Consider the following 22122-nt stretch of genomic DNA (forward strand, 5'->3'; position numbering starts at 1 on the left):
TAATTAAAGAGGAAGATTAAAAATTTTTTCTTAATAATGTGATTTAATAAGTAAAAGCGTAATTTAAAAATAAATGTCTTTCAATAAGTGCAATATTTTTCCATAATTCTTAAAGTGAAAAAAAAACTTTGAAAAGATCCTCCTTTAAATGAACAAATATCTTTCTAAATTTATTTAGACATAGAGAAATTAAAACAGTACTCACACAGTCTTTGGGTAATGCACGGCCATTACTGTCGCCCATATTGTTGTTAAAATGAAAGGTACACCTGCAAAAAGATTTTTCACTTATTTTATTTTAAACTGATATAAAAGGCAAAAACAAAAACTTCCAGCGATATCCAAAATATACAAGTAAGATATAAAAATACTTGTTAGGGTTTTTTCTCTTTCATATGATACTATAAAAAGATTTAGATAATAAAAAGCTGAGCTTGAAAGCGGATAAATGAAATCTTTCCTATTTCTGAATTGCACCATATGCCTCTCTTTAGGACAAGTGTGATAAGGATAAATTGTTATGCAAATGAATCCTAAACTAACTTTAAATTTCAAAATGAAACAAAAATCTTCATTATTTTTCTGAAGACTTGAATATAAAAGTAATTTAGTTTCAAAAGTACTGATAAAAATATAACGGTTCCAATTTAAGACATATAAAATTTTATTTTTTATAAGAGAGATTAGTAATAAATGATAAACAAACGGATTCTGATTCATTTTTTGTTGTTTAAGTTCAAACATCTTTTCATAAAAGAGTATTTTTTTCATTATTTATAATTCCTTCACATAATTTCGGTATGAATAGTTAACACAATTACCAATAGTCGATCATGTATGTCAGAAAGTGTCCATGAAGGTTAAAAGGTTGCAATCGCGCCATTGATTTCTGTAACATTGCTCTGCGAAGTGCTGAACTGCTCGTCACCCTGTTATCAGTACGTGTAGGGAATGGTCTCGAGTCGTGTTTTGTGAAGACATTGACCAGCGTTTATTCTGCAGTTCTGGCGTAAAAGAAGGAAATGGAAGCTTTGGAAGAGCATCTCTGGGCGTCGTCTTTCCTGCTATCCATGAATACATGGGTCATTCCGCAAAGAAAATCATCTTTCTTTGGGTTTTGTGATGCCAGTCTTATCATGCATCAGAAGTTATAGGAATGCGAAAGAAGTCTTAAAAAATAATCGTAAATATGGATATACTGTCCATTAAACTTAACGAAGGAAACAGAGAACAATCATTGCTTTTTCGTGTTTAGTTCTAAAAAATCAATTTAATAATATCTATTAAGCTCCTACCACACATTATTTAGGTGACACAATTCATAAACAGCAAAATGAAATGCTAACAGCACTTATACAGTACAGTATAGAAATATACCTTCATAAAATATTGCGGCAGGATTTTCTACATTTTATATACATGTGTTAAAAATGCAATAATTTCGCATCGAATATTGCATTGTAAACGACGCTTTATATACCTCTTCTTTTATAAATCTAATCCATGAAACTATAGTATACTATTTTTTTTCTTTTTACTTCTTTACTTTACTTTTACTTCTTACTTTCTTTTACTTTTTACTTCTTATGGGTGGCAAAAACATTGATTTATTACGAGATCGGATTGTTCCCGAAAGATTATTGGGTTGTTTTCTAGATACCGATAATTAAAAAAATTAGAAAACCTTAATTTATCACTTTTAATGAAGGGAAATAAGAATTTTCTATTTCTATTTTTTTTAAAGTATATCCTGAAATTTTTTTAATTCAATGGAAAATGCTCCCCTTTTAATCATCTTTATAGATTTAATGACATATTTCCTATTGAAGTAATCGGTTATTATTTAATAAATAAATCAAAAGTTCAGTACTTTTTTTTTACTTAACAAGTCATTATCATTTAAAATTATTCAGGATTTATAATATACTTCAAACAATGTTTATAAAGCGGGAGAAATCACTTGTATAAAATGTAAAGATAAGAATATATCTTCTATTGAAAGCTTTCAGTTTACTCTACTGTTTTATATTTGTGTTTAACATCTCGTATTCCAAAAAAATTCTCTAGAGCAATTCACTTTTTAAAAAAAAATTATTTCATAATTATATCAATCTACGTTATGTTCTTATAATTCATCGCAGAATTATATCTCTGCATTATAGTTGTGAAATCGCAGTTCTAATTCATCGCAGAATTATATCACTGCATTATAGTTGTGAAATAATTATCTAATCCCAAGTTACCTCATGCCTCGCTGTCGCATCAGGGACCAGCTAGAAACCGAGTTGCCATAATTGGTAATTAATTCTTAGTTGGGATTTCTAAAATTCGTCCTGTTTTCTTGAAATTATTTTAAAATTATCTCCCAGTAATACCAATCCATATTTTAACCGTGCTACTCCTCACATCTGATTTTTCGTCATGGTTGTGATATAATTATCTAATCCCATGTTATCTCATACAGCATCTGTCGCATCAGGAAACAGGCTACGATAACTGGCGGTTAAATCTCATCTTTGAATTTGGAAGATCATCATTAGCACGCTATACTGTGCTTATTTCCACAATATTAAATGCACCATATTTTACTTCATCGTATAATAAAAAATTGAGCATTAGTAGATACAAAATTTGAAACTAGATTATATTAATTAAAATTTAACATAAATACAGACATTGTGGTGGTCTACAAGCCCATTGCTCACTCTGCAATGATGAAAATGATGACGCTGTGACCGAAAAATTTGTTTTATAAATATTGATTTGGGAAATAAAATTACGAATTATTTTCACTGCATAGTCACATAATTTTTGCTCCATGCATTGAATTTCGCCAGCATTCTTAATTTATTAATTGGATAAAAAATGAAGATGCTACACATTTTTTCTCCCCAAAAGTAGCGCATCTGAGCTTGATTCTTTGAGGAAGAAAAACTCTTCTGATAACGAATTGCTGTTATACTATTTATTACCTTAACGCGATAAAATAAAATAATTTCAATTCGCCAAAGAGTCGGTATAATTACAAGTGTAAATATATCTACCTTGTTCAATTTTTTACTGATTCCATTCAGTTAAAATGGAATGAAAATGTATACAGACGCTCAATCCATCTGGCGCATTTGATTCTAAAAAGGAAAAAAAAAATCTATGGTTCTAATTATCCATATGATTTATCTATTTGATTGCAATTTAAATTATTTTGTTCACATGCGTGTGAATGAATGTGAAAACAGATTTCTCACAGATTTACTCCAAAATTTGATATCAAGAATTGGGTTATAAAGACCAATTATTAAACTTCATTGATTCTACTCCACTTTATCAACTACACTAAGTATAAAGATAGGATTGTAATCATCAAAAAAATCGAACTCGAGATTTTCACGAAGCTCCCTATTTCAAATGTCCCTGAGTTGGAAATACATATTTTTAGCATTGTTTCTATCTGTACTTATGTGAATACAAATGTTTTGAGCTACAAGAATGAAATTTGGTACATGAACTAACTACCAAATGTGTATATTTCTATCAAATTTTGAATGAAATCAGTTCATTCAAAGAAAGTCTGCCTACTTGATTGCAAATAAACTCTGTAACTACAATACGTAAAGAACTACATATGTCTTTACGTATTTACATTTGTTACATATGTCTGGCATTAAATAATGGATAGCTTCCAAATTTTGCATCTAATCCGTCGAGCTGGTGTCGTATTTAGATCTATACTTTCGCATGCATGCAAACGCAATATTTCAGAAACAAAACAACTTGAATCTTAAATCTGAATAACTTAAAATTCGTTCTGTCATCTTGCGACTGCAGTTCCGTGTCTAATTCTGTATTTTATTCGATTGAGAAAAAATGCGTTCAGAGTGCCTATTCACCCGATAGCTTCAGTAAAAACGTTATATTCATGTCAAAAGACAATATTTCAAAACTATCGTTTTCTAGTGCCATGCGAGGCATTTGTGGATGTGTGGATTAGGACAAATAATTTAGGATTCTGAGACGTTCGAAACGTACAGACTTATCGAAATCTGTATGAAGAATTTTCGAACGAATGCATCATTTTTATATATTTTGTATATAAGTAACTAAATATATAAGAAACGATATGGAAAATCGCATTTTTTGTCTTAATATTTATCACAAGTTATTCTTATCATCCACGAACATCTCAGATGTTCGCTGAAGATTTGACGTGATGAATCTATATAAGCCCTCTCTAAATAATAATTGGGTTTATTTTCAGTTTAAAAATAATTTTGTTTCATTCGGTACATTTTGTTAAGATAAGAAAACGTATAATGAACTCACTCCATTGCCTGTTACAGAGAAAGACTTTTATGCTAATCATTTTGTCAATAGCATTAGACTGTGCAAATGGCTTTCACGTTTGCTTCCTTCAAGTATCCGTTATTTTGTGATCTATTCACTCCCCCCCCCTATTTTACATATTGATTATTGGACAGGAACTGTCATACTTATGTGATTAGAATTTGCTTCTAAAGGCAGGGCCAAATTTAAGAAGATAAGCACCAAAGTTTTTTTTTGGTAGCACTCCTCGTTGTAATAGAATCCTTTCAGAACTGTTTAGAATTCTTTGTGAGATTTTTATAAAACGCGCACACATGAGAACAATATTGTGCTACCCAAATCATATCGGAAGGAAATATTCTACTCATTTATGAATTATGCATGGTATTTATGTAACTCATTTTCAAAAGGTACAAAGTTTCAAATTTTAGCATACCCGATATGCTAAAATATGCACGGAATTTCCGTGTGTGTGTAATGGAGGGATTTCATTTGAATAATTTTTGTGAAGTTTTGCAAAACGAAATGTATATTCTACACATTTTAATATTTATTACCATCATCTTCTCGTGGGATTCAAGTTGCTATTTACCGTATTAAATAATCAATACATGCAAAATAAAAATTTAAATTCATCAAAATTTTAAAATCATTGATGTTGTATTGTAATTCTTTATGATTCCAAGTTCCAAAATACCATCTTCACTTCGGGATTGGAGCATCTTGGGAAAATCATGAGTCGTTGTCGAATGTTTTAAATAATTGTAGGGACTGAATAGCGTTGCAGCAGTAACTGGAACTTAAAACTGACACTAATAATTACAATGAAATGTTTTTAAAAGAAATAAAGGATTTTCTCTTGTGAAACAAACTGGATTCAGAGAGAAAAAAATTATAGAAAAAAGTGATTTTTGAATGAAACGGACTGAATTTAACAACTTAACCCATGTGGAATTTTTGCAAGTCCAAACTTGTTCTTCCTAAGAAATATTTATTCCCCAGTTAATTTGTCAAAATTAAATACTGAGCTAAGTGTATGTACAAAGGAAGTTTAATGACTCATGATAACATATTTATAATTTTGAATTCCTCTTTCTTTACAGCATTGAAGTCAGAAAGCAGTTTTAAATTTTTTTTTTGTCATTTTTGGAAAATTGAAGCAAAAACATTGTTCACTATGGCGAAAAGGTTTTATGATTTAATTAAATTAACTTTGTGAAATAGAAACCAACGAGAATGGTCTTTACTAATGAATGTTATTCTTCCCTCCGAATAAATGGCTCACCTTCAGGAAAAACCATAAATGTTAAGAATGCTCAGATTTTTATTTTTAAAATTCCGCACAAGAAAGGAACGGAAGTGGTTTCTAGTGCAGGAAATATAGCCATTCTTGTTTTGTAATATAGTCAAATGAAAATTATCAATCGGAACCTCCTGTGATTTGCTTACATTTGACTAATACCATTCGATAATAGGTAATAAGGTTGCATTCTGTTATTATTTTGTTTGAAGCAGAATGCAGGTTTGATAAGCAGTGAAGATACTTTGTATTTTAAATTTCGTTTTATTCTCTTCCGAGTGGCAGGTAGGATTATTTACAAGAAGGCGCAGCGCGGCACAAAAGCAGAAGCAAGAAAGGGAGAAGAAGGGGTGAAACAAATGATCACTAGTCTTATATAACATGGGATTTCTCGCCACGCGACAATTGAATACACGTGTGTTGACCTTTGACACCTTGGCAAGGGCACCGAAGGGATCACTTTCACTTGATACTTAGAATTGACTGCACATTAATTTTTACACAGCTTCACATGAGGAATGAGATCAGAATATATATACTTAAAAAACATATTTTTATTACTTAAAAAAATTTTCTCCTCGCGATGACACACCAGTCATCTTGCTATGGTCAACAGCTCATTTGTCATAACCAAACTCATTTGAACAATTTTTTTTCTGTATTAGTTTAAGTTAACAATGTGGCCAATATTATCATTGCACAATATTTTTAAAGAAATTATAGTAAATACTAAATATGTTCTGGGTTTATCACTCATTTTTCTTAAAGGAGAACTACGTAATCAGTTTCAACCATCTCGATAACTTGATTTAAGCTTTTTAATGCAAGATGGTGCATTTTAAAAACGTGTTTTACACAATTTGCGTAAAACCTTTCATCTGTTAAAAACTGTGCACAAAAAGTGGAGCGCACACATGAAATGCTGAGCATTAAGCTCAATTGCTTCTTCATCAAGTGTACCTGCCCTAGCGCTATTCAATTTCTAATTATGTGGGTGCTTTATGAATATGTTTAGCGCACTTCATAATATCTGTAACATCAGAGGAATTGAATGGTACTTTTTCCATGGAAAGAATTTAGAATGTAAATATTTCAATTGTAGAAGTATTCAGTCATTATTTTGAATAGAGTACGAACAAATTTTGGTATCCATCTGACTATCAGTTGCAATTGGAGAAAGCTTTACACAGGTCAATTAATTTTATTGTCTCTCCACTAACACATGAATGAATGTTTGAGTCACCGCGTTTCCTTGTTTTGAAACTACAGACTGACAGGCGTTCAATCGCTTTTTTGATTTGGCTCAAAATTTGATAAGGGTTTACAAGATAGATATAATTCTATGTACGGAATTTTTTCCTCTTCGCACGTAAAAATAAACACTTCTCTTCCTTTTGAAGTTATCTTACTAACTCATATTCGAATAGTATAACAGACAGATTTCCTCTCAAATGATTTTGTCCAAAATTTGATTAAAAAAATCTACAAATTTGGTGTAAAGACCATATACCAAATTTCATTCATCTCGCTCAAATTGTTTTGTAGTTATCTTCGTCACAGGCAGATGAGCACACAGACATGATGCCTAAAACATGTTTCTCGAATTCAGAGAGGTTTAAAACACGGAAATTTATCAAAATTTGAAGTTTGAGGTTTACAAACGAGATTTACTTCGTATACAAAAAAGATAAAAAGTAAATTTGAATCTAGGAACACAATATTTCAAACAGCCAATAATATATTATTAGCTCTAAACAATCTTTATATTTACGTGCGAAATGTGGAGTTAAAAATGTTTTTAATCTGAAACATTTATATTCGTAATTAATTAAGTTAGAGCTTTTAATCTGAAATCTTTATATTCGTAATTAATTAAGTTAGAGCTTGCAACATATTAAAGGATTGAATACAAAAACTGAAGGACGTAAAAGTATATGTATTTTTTTTTTACTTCTAAAATAGATAAATGCAAACAAACGCAAGGTTTTAATTTTAAATTTAAAAAAAAAATCAGACTTTTTATTCAAGAAATTTGAAAATTCACTTTCGATTGTTTGTAGGAGTTACATGTTTCATCTTTTACTAAAAGAGTTAGCAGCGTTATATAAAACAATAGGTGAGCAGTTTTTGGATAAAAGTTTAAGGGAATCAAAGAAGGAACTATTCTTCCCCTTCCTTTCTTATTTCTGTTGTATTACTTTAGAAAGCTTCACGAATCCGATAAAAATAAATTTCTTTTAATCGCTGATTCATTAGAGGCTAAAAGGTTATTTTTTTTACCGCTAATTAAAGAATGGTTATTGGGGGATTTCAGTAAAACATTAGAATAATTAACAGTGAATTTAGATCAGTGTTTTCTTAGAGAGGTACTTGAAAGATTAGGAAATAAGGAGAGAATTACGAAAGTAATAAACTTCTTCATCTATTTGTCGTAAACAGAAATCTCTCTAAAAAAACAAAAAACAAATAGACATTAAAATTGGGCACAAATTTATTTGTATAATTTTGTATTTCTTCTACAATAAAAAAGCTTTTAGTGAAATGAGATAGTCAAGGACAAAGCAATTTATAATCCAAATAGTGTAAAATGCATTTGTACTGGAAATAAATTTTTCTGTTAATTTAATATTTTTATTGAAATCGAATATTTTTGTTTTAAAGTTGATAAATTTTTTTAAAAAAAGGCTATTGTTTTTTCTTTCAGTTTTTCTTTGAAAAATAAACAATGTTTATATTGAATTCACAAGTGAATGAAACAATTTGAAAATATGAATATTTTAAAAGGCGCGTCTTTTTTCAGCTACATTTTTATTTCGTGTACAAATCAAATGCTGACTTGTCAAGATAGATTTGTTCAGAAATATCTAAAACATTTCAAATACTTCTCGCGTCTTTGTGAATTTCCATAGTAAGAATTGACTCCTTTCCCTGCACTTAGGATAATTTAGATAATTCAATAGTTGAGTGAGTACAGAATAAAAAAAGGGAGTGTTTTCCCCAAAAGTTTCTCACATATTTTGTAATAAAAGTGAATTCGCATTTAAAACACGGTTTGTTTTAATCGATTGAAATCAATATTTGACACTGAACTACAATTGAAGTCACAAAATCAAATACCAAATTTGATATATTTAAGTCATTTTACTTTTTAGTTAGACTCTCGGGGGAAGGGCACCCCAAAGTGAGGGTGAGATGCTTCCGGCATGGTGGTTGGATCTCGCCACCCTGGAAGGTACACAAATAGGTGGGGGATCTGACTCCTCCCATCGATAACGGGACGTACTTCCTTAGGGGAGGGCTGTACCGTGGCCGGTGATGGCCCTTAGAACTCAACTATAAATCTCGCCAGTGTTGCTGTTGCAGCGGTCTGGTCATTCAGCCTTATGGTTTAAATCCGTGTGCTTTCGTGGCGAGTCAGTTGCTTGACTTACTTTTTAGTTATCGCGTTTACGTGCTTCTGAAAGTACAGATCGACAAACGTACTACTCTGTTTGGCTCAAAATGTGGTAGTTTCTACAGTATTGCCGTTAAATCTGTGTACGGAACTTTACCTATTTATTTCTCTTCGTTTGTAGTTATAATGCTAAATTATATTTCAATAGTCGGACAGACAGACAAACTTCCTCTGAATACATTTTGCACAAAAACTGATAGAAATCAACAAATTAGTTGTAAATACACTATAAATAATTTCATCGTCTAGATTAAGGCTTTTCATAGTTATCTTTATCAGAGACAGACAGTTTCCACAAATTTGTTTCTCGAACTCGGGCAGGTCTAAATGTTGAGATTCCTCAAATCTGGTATTGGTAGTTTTAGACCAGTACAATTGTTTCTGTATACTTTGTACAGGGGAAAGTAAAAAATGAGATGAATTTAACTACATTTACATATAAAACTAAAACTTAAGTAAACAGAATAAAACAATATTAAAGATAAAAATTAGTATTAACATTAAGACATAGTATAGAAACACAAAAATAGAATATAGAGGAAGAACAAATATATAAACAAAAGTACCCCTAGTAACTTGAAATGGGTAGGTAAAAGGATTCCTCACATTATTCAGTTTTAGTTTTATTAATTTCTAAAATTGTGAAAAAAAAGCCTATCAATACCGGAAACTTTAAAAAACTTTATTATTTTGAGGAATAATTAGAAAACATAAAATATTCCTTCTCATAACCATTTACTGTATTTTTTCTCCTAGAAAATATTACATAAAAGCAATTTTTTTTGTTAATCTGACTAGTTTCATGTTTGTTTACGACAGATCATCGGAATTCTGTATTGGAAAATGTCAACGTATAAATTTATAATGAATTTTTCATTTATTTCTTCATATTTCACTTGACTCTCATTTGCTGGGGATTTTAATCTTGTAAACAGTCATGTTTTCAATGGCTATTTACTATTTTAACAGTTTCAGAGCTAATTATTAAGTGTTAGATTTAATGGAATTTTTATTCTGCACAGCCCTGATACCATTGGATTATAATGAGATAAAATTTATTTCAAGATTCCGTAGCGTTTTTAATAATGATTTATGTAAATGGTGATAGTTAAAATAAAATTTAAAAATCCCTTTTGTTAAATTTATTGCAAATATTATTTCTATTACTAAAATAAAAAAATGATAATTTTTCAATAGTCCCGTCAATGAAACAGTAAATTGTTATAACTTGAACTTTTTTTTGGGTTGAAATCCACGAGTCACTGATTTGAGTGCTCTCTTGGGCAGCTAGCTGAATAATCCCGATACGCATCCCTCTTACTTATTGATTGATTACTTGTTTAACCACCCTTTCTCGCATACCAAGTATAGAGGAAGTATTATAATTGTCAAAAAAAAAATAATCGAACCTCAGATTTTGACGAATCTCTACAATTCAAGTTCGATAACACACACACACACACACACACACACACACACACACACACACACACACACACACACACACACACACACATTTTTGGCATCATATACGTCTGTCTGTATCTGAAGAATATAACTCAAGAATGCTTTGAGATAGATAGCTGAAATTTGAGAAAAAGTCCTCGCATCACATTTGTTTATTTCTGTCAAATTTTGAACAAACTCCGCTTAGAAAAAACGTGTGTTTGTCTGGCACTTCGAATATAATTTAACATGATAACTACAAAAAGAAGAGAGTTAGATTGATAAAATTTTATATCGAGATTTACCATTTGTAGTTTAGATACCTATGACATTTTGAGTCAAATCCAACAAAGTGTCGAGCGTCTGTCGTTCTGTACTTTCATAAGCTTGTAAATGCAATAATCAAAAACACAATATCGAGTTCGATGCGTGATTTTGTGATTACAGCTGCACATTTTTGTGTCCATCCTTTGGAAAAAACGCATGTAAGGTGGAAATTTGATTTCGGACATTTTTAACCGTATGCCAGAGATTAATCTTCAAAAAAACTTGCCAAAAATCACATAATAGATTTAGCAAAAATTTAAATTCGAGACAAAGATTAATAGAGTCTAATCATTGTAATTGAATGGCCTGAAAGTCATTCTTTGGTATTACATAGTTATTAAATAGTTTGTGAGAAGTTTTGAGGGGGCCATTCCCGCTGATTTTTCTTTTCTTTTCGTTTTTTTCCTATTTCCGCTGATGAATGGGTTTTCAGAGTGAAAAAGCTGGCAAAGAGAATCGAATTCTCAGAGACGAAAACGACCAGGTTAAATAAAAAAGAAAATATAAATTAAAAAAATAATTTCAAGTTATGTTACAGATTTCTAATTGTATGAGTCCAGCTGCTATTGATTGAAGCGCTTTTACAAATTCTCCAATTTTTATACCACTCATTTCATATTAACTTATTTCTGTTCCTATTTACCGTATCATATTGTTCTCTGTTTACAATTGAACACAATTGAACGGTCATTTCGCTTTTAGTATCTCCGACTTGGCATCCATTTTCAGCACGGAGATGCATTAATAAATGGATTTCAGTCACATGAAATTTTTGATACACTCATTTTCGCATTTTAGTTATAAATATTTTATCAAGTTTAAGTTACAGAAGACATGTTTTACTGCAATAATAAGCTTCAACTGAATATCGGACATAATTTTTATAATACAGAGGAATAAAAGGCACTTACCCCATCCTATGCAGTAAAAGAATATGAATTTCACTTCTTTGGGAAAAACAACGACAATACTTGTATGTAAATGACTTCCTTCCAGAAGCATCCAAGTGAAAACTGACGTCCTCGTGTATTCCATGACCACGTAACAAGCCTCACATAAAACTGGCTGCAAATTCAGAAAAGAAATCTGTTAAGCCAGAAAGCAGAATGAAAGAAAATCTCATTGGCTTCTAAATTGAAACTTCATCTGGCCAAGTAGCAGTTGTTAACACATTTTTTGTTTTGTAAGTGGATAATACACGAAAAAAATCAAACCGATTAAGGCAAGTTAAATTAATTTAAAATATGAACAATTTTGCTACTTCCACATGAAGTATTGAAATATGAAGGCTGTAAAAACGTAATTATTGTACTGAAATAGAGGAATTTCAACAGATTTTCTTAGAATATCCATACGTCAGAAATTATTGAAAATGTTTAGCAACTATCACTTTTTAAAGAATATTTTAAAGATTTTTCATAATGTTATTGGAAATATCTTTTCATCTTCAATTGTTTCTATTTACTATTCAAGGCATCATATTAATCTTTTATTCTATGTATAGGAATACGCAGATATTTTGCAACTTTTTTCAGCAGTTGAAAATGGGTAATAATATACATATATTGAATAAATGTAAACATTTATTCAATATACGACATATTAAATGCTTCAATTTAAAAGTGTTTAGAAACAAAGGATTCATTTTTTTTTATCAGTTTCATGAAATTCCTGATTTTAATTTTTGCAAAGCAACAGTGGAGCTTCATATTCTGTAACTTAACGATACTGACGAACAATCTGATTGCCAGAGGTGCTTAGTGAATGAAACCATTTAATACCTGAAAGTTTGATATATTGAACTATTAATTTGAATTTTTGAACTATGTTAATATTTGATATAAATATTTCAAATATATATATATTGACATACTAAATATATAAATGCTTTTTATTTGAAAAAAATCATAAAAGATTATACGTGGGATAAATGTATAAATATAAGTACACAATAAGAAATAAGTAATAACTAAGAAATCTTACAAAACTTTATCTTTCTTTCCTTCCCCCCTTAAAAAACCCGAATGTTGCAATGTAAGCAGCGAATGGCTTGTAAAAAAATCAGCTGAAATTTCTTTTTACTGCTAGCTCGTTCCTTGTAATGGGATTGTTTCAATTATTTTGTTTGAAGAAAAATATACTCGAAAGCTTAGATTCCGTTATAAAATCTTAAAATTAATTTTAAAATTGTATAATGTAAACAATTTTGTAAAACGAAATTCAACGAACAAAATTAGAAAGATGTTATTACGCTACAATCTTGTTACTAGAGGAATATTTTTAAATTCAAGATTATTTCATTCATGAGTAAAATGTAAATTTTGGTGCCCTTTATACAAGTTTCATGTTTTACTTTCTTTTCTTATGTGATAAAAATATTGAGGGACATTCATTTTTTCAAAAATATGTAAATTTTAAAAAATAATGAGAGAGGAAAATATTTTAATGTATTTCGGTTTTCAGACGTAAAAAAAAATCCTTCATGGATGTGTTAGAAAGCATTTACTGAAGATTATTATGAAAGATTTTGTTTTGAATATGAAATAATAGGCACTGAAAACCAGAAAAGCTGGATGAAAGATCCTGCTAGTAGCTTACAACGAAAAAAAAATTGAATCAGAGAAGGAGATAAACATTGATTCATCTCAAAAAAAACTCTTTTCACCCTTTTCATTTACGCAGATAACATTATTGAAATATTTTGGTGTTTCATTACTTTGATATGGAAAACTTCATTTTACAATAAATTTAATTTCTTGAAATGTTTCAAACATCCATGTCGAGGTATTTGAATTCAACAGTTTTGGAATTATTGATATTCTTTATTCCATTTTAACTCGTGAATTAAAAAAAAATATATATTTAATTTCTTTATTTTATCATCTGTATTTAAGGTTGATATACTTTGTAAGAAAAGGAAATATGTGTCTTATAGTCGACGACCATTCATAAATGAAATTTCAATAGAAACTTGCTTCTTAGGGACAAAATGTTTTTTGAAACTGAATTATACATGAACATTAATTTTTCACCATTAATATTTTTTTGAGTTGTTATCACTTTTAAGAAGTATATATTTGTCATCATAGACAAGAAAATCCCCTGTCTCTGTGTTTAGTTCCTTCAAGGGTTATAAGTAAGCTTTTGGCTGTATAAGTAAAAATATATGCTAATTATGACAAGCTTGATAGATTCTTACACATTTTGATAGCTAAAATATGTTATCATACTTCATTGTCTTTAAAAAATATATTAATTTCAAAAGCAAAAGCAATTGTTATGTCTAACTCTAGATTTAATCAATCTAACAAGCAGTAAGAGAAAAAAAAATGTTTTTTTTTATTCTCAATTTACTAGATTCCAATGGACTATAATCTCTTTCAATTTCGGTTTGTTGCGTCATTTTTGATGTTACGTTATGCTCACTAGATCTTGAGTATGTGAGCTTGTATTAGAGTTTGTAATATACACTTATATAAAGCTCAATGTGTGTGTGTTGGCGCTCTGCAGGCCAGACCGTTTGACCTACAGCTACCAAATTTGGTACATGTATACCTTAGAGGTCGGGAATGTGCACCTAGGGTCCCGGTTTTTGAATTTTTAATTAGAATTTCAATTATTAATTAAAAACTAACTTTCCCGCCAAAAAAATCTTTTCATTTTCCCCACCACCAAATGAATAAGGCTTCAGTTTTTCCACCCCACACTAATAAGGCTAGGGTTAACATTTTTAGGCCGATTATTTAAAACAATTCCATTTTCTTAATGTTTGATACATTTAAAACTAAACATTATTAATCAATCGATCTTTCAGATTCATTCTGAAGTACTTTTGAATTAAAATAAAACAGATTAATAGGAATTAAAAATTTCTAATCTACATAGCGTTACTCCAACTGGTGTAGAAAAATTCGCGCATTTGCGTTACCATAACTGGCGTTGAAAATTCACGCATGCGCATTGTGTTCTGATTGTTGACAAATATTTTCAACGGATTCGGACTAGATTTAAATTATTTTTAGGTTAGTTGTGTGCTTTTGTAATTAAATTGTATTTATGTTAGTTATATATTTTTTGTAAATGCTTATAGTTTTAAGTAATCGTTTTTTTAGTTTATTTTAACCTGTTTTCGACCGATTATCTTAAACGATTCTGTTTATTTTCTTAGTGTTTGATGCATTTAAAATTAAACATTGTTAATTAATCGATCTGCTCATGATGAATCTGAGGAAATTTTGTTAACAAATTCTTGAGATATTACATAAATTAAGATACACATTCTTTAATGGCCATAAGGCTTAAACGCTGAATGACTCTATTTTCAGTAATAATATTATTAAAAAAATGCTTTGTTTCAGTAAAAAATGTTATTATATTAATTGCAGATTAATCCTTTCCACTTTTCCACAATTTAAAGCATAAATTCCCCGGTAAGCTAACAGAAAATTAGAGATATACATATTACGTTATGACCGAAGGCCTTTATAATATTATGAATGAATTATAGGGCTATCAAAATTTGAAATTTAAGATATTTTGATGATGAAGCTATTAAAGTAGGAATTGCATAAAATATTCAATTATTAAAATTTTAACTAACATTAAGATTGGCGAACCGGCAGGTCGCTAAAGGCGGCTAGTAACGAATAAAATTAAAGAATATGGCACAGAGATCTTACCAATTTCAGCCAAACCGCGCCAAAATTATCAACTAACTAGGTTATAGGCACTTAGCTGTTTTTTTTGGCTATTCATCACCATTTAAAAATTATTGTCTGGCGATAGTTTCGAAGTAGCCTTTAATTTACTCACTTATTAGTGTTGTGTTAGAAAATATGCTGCATCCATGAAGTTTTTAGTAACTTTTCTGCTTTTAAAAGCTTACTTTAGTAAGTGGTCTGATAATATTATTAATATCTGCAGCATTTAACAATTTATAATTTTTTTTTCTTTCCAAGAAACCTTTATAAACAAGGAAAATGCTGTAGAGTGATTTGATTAACTTTCACTGTGCATTACACTAATATCGGGGAAGCAGCAGAAAATAATTGTACTTCGTCAACGCGTTTATATTTCTTATTGAAATAGTGAAAGGATAAATTTACAAGACTGGATAGAATTCTCGAAATTTTCAAACTGGTCTTGAGCAATGAAGACCAGGGCGATGCCATTGATTGACTTCAAAAAAGAGAAACTATTATTAAATGACGGAGAAAATATTTTAATAAAAAGCCATGCAAGTCTCAAATGCTAAATAAAACATACATTGACCACTCTTGTGGATTAAAAATATTAAAATGCAGGAATTCTAATGAAAAACGTTGTCTCTCTTTATTGTTTTATAATAATAATAAATTTCAATTAAAATGCAATCAGATAGCCGAAGTTACTATAAATAGTATTCTTATTAATCAGTCTCGAATAACTTATAAATATTTACAAATAATAGTTTTAAAGCTGCACAATACTTCACTCAACATGTAATTGATAATTTGGAATTATAGCCAGGACAGAATCAAATAAATAATTGTCCATGATTTATCTGGGAGGAATAAAATAAAACAAAGCAAACATTTCCTTGTGCCATGTTGTGATTCAGAATATAGATGATTGAGTTTCTTTTGTGAAAAGAAATAAAGTATTGGGCGTATGACTAAAGTAAATGATTTGAAATTTTTCTCAGAAATAAAAAAGGACACTATATTGTCTGGGTTGTTCGATTTTGTGAATGAAATTGTTATGATTTTAGACGCTGATATAAGCAGCGAAATTCTGTCTAGAAATTATATAAAATTAAGTTTAATTATTGCTGAAACTAAGCTAAGTATTAATTTAACAGGTAAATAAAATGACAATTAAAGACCATGTTGAGTTTCCTATCCCTGCCATTCAGGTAAGACAATGACGCTTTCAATCATTTGAGTGTAAAAGAAATCGAAGATATCGGGATGCTTTAACTTAAGAAATGAAAAGCAGATAGCAAATTTGAAGTTTTTTTTTTAAATATGGGATTAAGATAAATGTAATAAATTTTGTACTGATTTTAGATAAAAATTCTTTTAGAAATTCTATTAATTACTAAATTTTGGAGAAATCAATAGAAATGATCAACTGATAATGATGTATTTTGAAACCAAATCATAATGGGAATTCCACATTGTTGTGGATGTATTGAAAAGGCTTCGCTTCTTGCGTTTTTGCTTGGATTAAACTGACGGGCGTAAAATTGCATTTGCATGGCATTAAGTCAAGGTTAACGTTAACTTGATCAGTCATGTGTAGGAACCTGAATAATTAATTCTATGAAAAATGGATTTTAAATTTAATTTTACCTGCATTTAGTGAGATGCTTTGAAGTTACATTTATATAAATGATATTAATGAAAAGCAATTAACTGACAATTAAAAATTCGGAGAATATCTACTTTTTGAAATATGAAATGCAATTGTTTTGAGAAATACGTTTAACTTAATAACTCAAATGGAAATTTCCAGTTGGTTTAACAAAAACTTTAATTACCCATGTCAATTTAATTCACTTCACATTTACAAGCAAATCTATCGAAAACAAAAATAAAATCTTTAGAATAAACACATTTTCCACTTTATCTTACCTACTCGATATCAGTTATCATATTATCTTTAATGTTAATAGTGACGCTTTTACAGCAATGTATTCTAATTTAATTTGCCGAATTAAGTTTAAAATATGACTAGTTATGACAAAATTTTGTAACTCGAATAACTAGTTTTATGGACTAGTTTCGCAACATAAGTACCTCTATATTTTGATATTGGCCTTTCAGAATATTCCTTTTTTGGGGGGAGGGGGGGATGCTTTGACATTCATATAACTTAATTTTCTTTTACGTAAACATACTTGATGTATCAATGAGATAATTACGTTTTTGGAAAAGCATTATTTTATTAAGATTATTATGCTAGCGATATTCTATTTGGCATATTAACAATATTTAATAGCGTTTTGTTATTTGAATTCAGAAATGTAAATAGTTTTACATGTTCTATTTCGAGGGAAATGAAATAAAAACCAGAGAATGCAGAATAATGTCTGTTATGGCAGCGTTTCTAACATTAAGATTAAAAGAATTAGCACGGAAACGGCTACTTTCACTTTTTTAATAATGAAGTTACAGCAACACAGCGTACATTCAGCCCCAATATAAATATAAAGCACAAAACACTTTATCTCAATTAATGTTTATTTCATTGCTAGAACATCACTAGTAGAAATGTTCTCTCATTAGAAAAGTGTTCTACACATATTATGGGATCATAGTAATGAAAGGGATCTCAAACAAAATCTAAAAATAGGGAGTTATTCATTCCCTTCTGCAAACCCTTTCAAAAATCAAAAATATATAAAAAGAGAGTTAATTAAACAATCAGATTAATAGGGTTCAATTTAAATGAAGAATTCTTTTAAAATAAAATATGTACACTTTAATCCAGTTTCAACTGCACAATTGTATTTATGAAAACTGAATCCGAAACTGTTCGATATGGAATATACAGAGCATACATTACAGAAAACGAAGTCCTTGTCTGGTTGAAAAAAATCGATCCCATAAACGTATAAATCAGCATTAATCAGCATAAAATGGAAATTATTTACAGACTTTTTACAGTTTGAGTGCTTTATTTATGTGGAAGATGTTGATCCGATCTGGATTGTTTTCGTTTAAAATGAGGAAGGAAAGCGGTATCTATCTGCACAATAGACCATCACGTCCCTTTCAGATAGCGTCACTTCAATAGACATGCGCTTCATTGCAAAATGACGCATGGCCAGAAATAATGAACACATGTTGTTTACAATGTTTCCGCAATTATTAAAGTAATAGCACTTTCTCAATTTGTTAATTCGAATTAAATGCACTCATTTCATAACACATTCTAATTGTATTTCATTTCCAGCCACTCATATGAGAAGAGTTGTGCAATGCGTAGAATTAAAAACACATTTAGGATTCGGGATCTTTATCACTAACAGCTAATATTCAAAATTTCCTTTTTATTTTGTAGCCAGTTTTGTACCAAAGCTCAGCTTAAACTCGGATAGATAGAATTTTAAAAAAAGAAGAACAGAAATAAAAAAAAACAATTTTTTATTTGTTAAAGCCAATTATTGTTTTGCTATAATAATTATTTCGTCACCCCATCTCATCAACTGGAAAGACTGGTTGTTAATGCTAGAACATTTCTTTAAAAGCAGGTTTATGTAAACCAAAAGAACTGTGAAAATAAAGATTTGCTGAAATGCTCATATGAGAAATTCCCTCTGCTTTTAGCAGAGCAAATTTAAAACAAATATAATTTACAATTTAATTTTGAAGAATCTTATTTATAATTATGTTAGACGAAGATAAGTGAATGTATTTGCTTTTAACTTTCTAAATGAAATCTATATCAGGTGGTAATCAATGTTACAGTAAATTGTTTTAGTAGTGAGAGAGGGAACAATTTATTTGCACTACCAATTAAGTTTTAGTTGGCTACGAAACGATTGCAAACACGAGTGAAAAAAATCTGCAGTCCAGAACCGTGTTACTAGAAATACAAGTTAAATGCTTCGAAAGCATGTCACTATGAATAAAATACGCTGCACCGAGTTCGTTACATATAATTATTAATTATATTTATGCGTGGGATAATTTATTTTGAATTTAACGTAATAGTTGGATTCTCCTGTCATTGAAACACACGTAAACTGTAGTAAAAATTCACTCCAATGCTGAATTTAAAGTTAGCATTTGTTTTAAAAATGCGATTCACTCATTGGCAAATGTTTTTGAGTATTTCTATCAAAGATAAAATTAATCCGAGGGTGCTTCCTCGCTTTCTAGAGATCCAAAGATCAATAACAGCTTTTTAATTAACTCTTGTCGTATGTTGTACTGCAGCTTTCTCTATCCACGAACTCCACCAAGTTTACTTGTCATCGTAAACTTTTAATGATTGGATATAGTGAAACTTACCTGCAACAGTCGACATTTCCTTACCAATAAATGGGTCAGCTAAGAAGGACTGTATTTATAGAAACAAAATATTTATTGTCAACGATTGCATCTTAATTTTTAACTAACAAATTAAGATGCTAATTGACAAATTTGAATGGAGTTTGCTCAAAATTTGATAGAAATTCTCAGATTTGGTATTAAGTTCATGCACCAGATTTCATCCGGCTAACTCAAAATGTATTTTTAGTTAGTTACAGACAGACATTTTCTAAAAATGCGTTTTTCGAACGCAGAGAGGTCTAACACTTCGGGATTCACTAAAATATCCTTTTCGAATTTTTTTATGATTGCAATGCTTTCTTTATACCTAGTATACAAGAAAGTAAAGATGTAAATGACAATTAATTTTTGTTTGAAAAAAACCTAATTTGTTTTTTCTTGCATTTTCCAATATTTTCCGCAAGGATATTTTTGAAGAAGTAAATCCTTATTCGATTATTAGACGAGGAAATAATAATATATTTGATTTTCTCTCTGAAGTCCATTGAGCTAATGATTACACTTCTCTTAGGATTCAAAGATTCGGGACATTTTTGCAATTTCCAATCATCCTATTCACTCAACATTTCTCTAAGCTGCTCTAGACTCAGAAATGCACTCCTGGGCTTTCGTTCAGACATCAAAAGTGTGCTTTAAGGGGAAAAATGGCTTCATAAGACTTTGGAATCTTCGAAGATCGCGAAATTAATTTTTCCGTCTACTTTGGAAAAAGTATGAATAATTTAGATTTGATTCCCCTTGTTGGTTTTGCTTCTTGTTTGTATGCTTCAGCGTGGAAATAGTTTTTTTTTTAATATGATTGATAGAAAAAGCACAATAAAGTTAAAAGAGAAGAAATATTGTAATAAAACAGTTATCATATCCCGCCTCTAGTGAGAACTGTGCCTCTTTTCATTGGCTTCTATTCAACTGAAGCGTGTAAAGTATTGTTTCATAAATAATTGGTTTTCTCAGACTCTGTCTAGATGCGCGGTACAGTTTCAGTGTGTTCCGCACGTTTTCTCTCAAAGACTTTCAAATAAAATGCCACATTCCGCTTGCTTTATGATTACGGACGATCCGCTATTTTTATTCAATGAATAAATAAAACAAAAACAAAAAAGAAAAAAAAATGCTGCATATCGAGTCTCTTTTTGTAATGCTTTTCATTTCAGTATTCATGGCTTTCCTGCCGATCATGAGAAACTGCTTGCGTTGAGTGAGCAAGTAATGCCTTCTCTATTTTGCTAACTTGCAAGTGACGATATTGGTTTTACCCTCATAACTCGATATTCTTGTCCCTCACATTATCACTTGACCCTTTCAAAGTTGTTGTGGAGCTTCCGTATTTACGCTCAGTGAAAGAAAGGAAATAGTCAAATTTTCTTTAAGTACAAATATATGAGTAAAATATATTCTTATTATATATTTGTTTTGGTAAAATTTGTGGGGCTAATATTGTATTTGTCTATATGTATGGAAAATTCGGCTATTTCAATAGGTTTTTATATATTCCACTAGTCAATCCGGTTTTCTGTACCCAAATGTATCTTTGAAGTGATATAAAAAACAAAACTGATGTAATATAATACATGTGATGAAAACCTTTTAAATCGATTTCACAAAATAGCATCTGCCGCCGAAATGCTTCGTTTCTCAAGTGAAACTCATATTGCGTTTAAAATAATTACTGCAAAACAGTATTGGTTAAGTTCAAGGTCATGAAGCCCTTCGGGTGCATCTGAATGATTGGAACAATTATATAATAATAGCTTAGTGCATGGCAAAATAATTAACTTTTATGAGAGAGTTGCTAACGACAAAAGCTGAAATTAAAAAATAAGTTAAATATAACTATAAACCTAGAAAAGCATCATTTTCTTTCCGTGCCTATATGAAATGAAATAAATAAGAAATATAATATTTTCTAAAAAGGAAATGCAATGCATAGTTTTCTAAAATCTTTTATAATATCTACATGATTAATTCTATAAATCAGCTTTATTGAAGTCAAACATGGTTTAATATATATCCTTTCAATTTAGGTCCCAATAGCTAATTTGTAAACCTTTAATAATAGAAATGCATGTGTTAAAATGGTCTAAATAAAGTAACTATTATATTATATGTAAATTGAGTCAATTAATGCTCTGATAAATTTTAAATGTTTAACTCTTATCTAGATCCTCTCTCTGTGTATCGTATTCAACAAAATATTCTTGATATACTAATATTTGAAATAAGCATGACGATAC

General features: G+C 29.8%; 1 protein-coding gene across 1 annotated transcript in view; it reads right to left on the minus strand.

The window, feature by feature from the left end:
* Window positions 1–22122, minus strand: part of LOC129966465 (PDF receptor-like) — a 139911-nt gene that overhangs the window by 42947 nt on the left and 74842 nt on the right. The window contains exons 7-9 of the mRNA XM_056080889.1: window positions 11759–11912; window positions 822–833; window positions 206–269 (exon numbers count right to left, since the gene is read on the minus strand). Of these exons, the coding sequence (XP_055936864.1) occupies window positions 206–269; window positions 822–833; window positions 11759–11912 (230 nt within the window). The remainder of the gene's footprint in view (window positions 1–205; window positions 270–821; window positions 834–11758; window positions 11913–22122) is intronic.

Source organism: Argiope bruennichi, chromosome 4 (genome assembly GCF_947563725.1).
Source record: "Argiope bruennichi chromosome 4, qqArgBrue1.1, whole genome shotgun sequence".
NCBI lineage: Eukaryota > Metazoa > Arthropoda > Arachnida > Araneae > Araneidae > Argiope > Argiope bruennichi.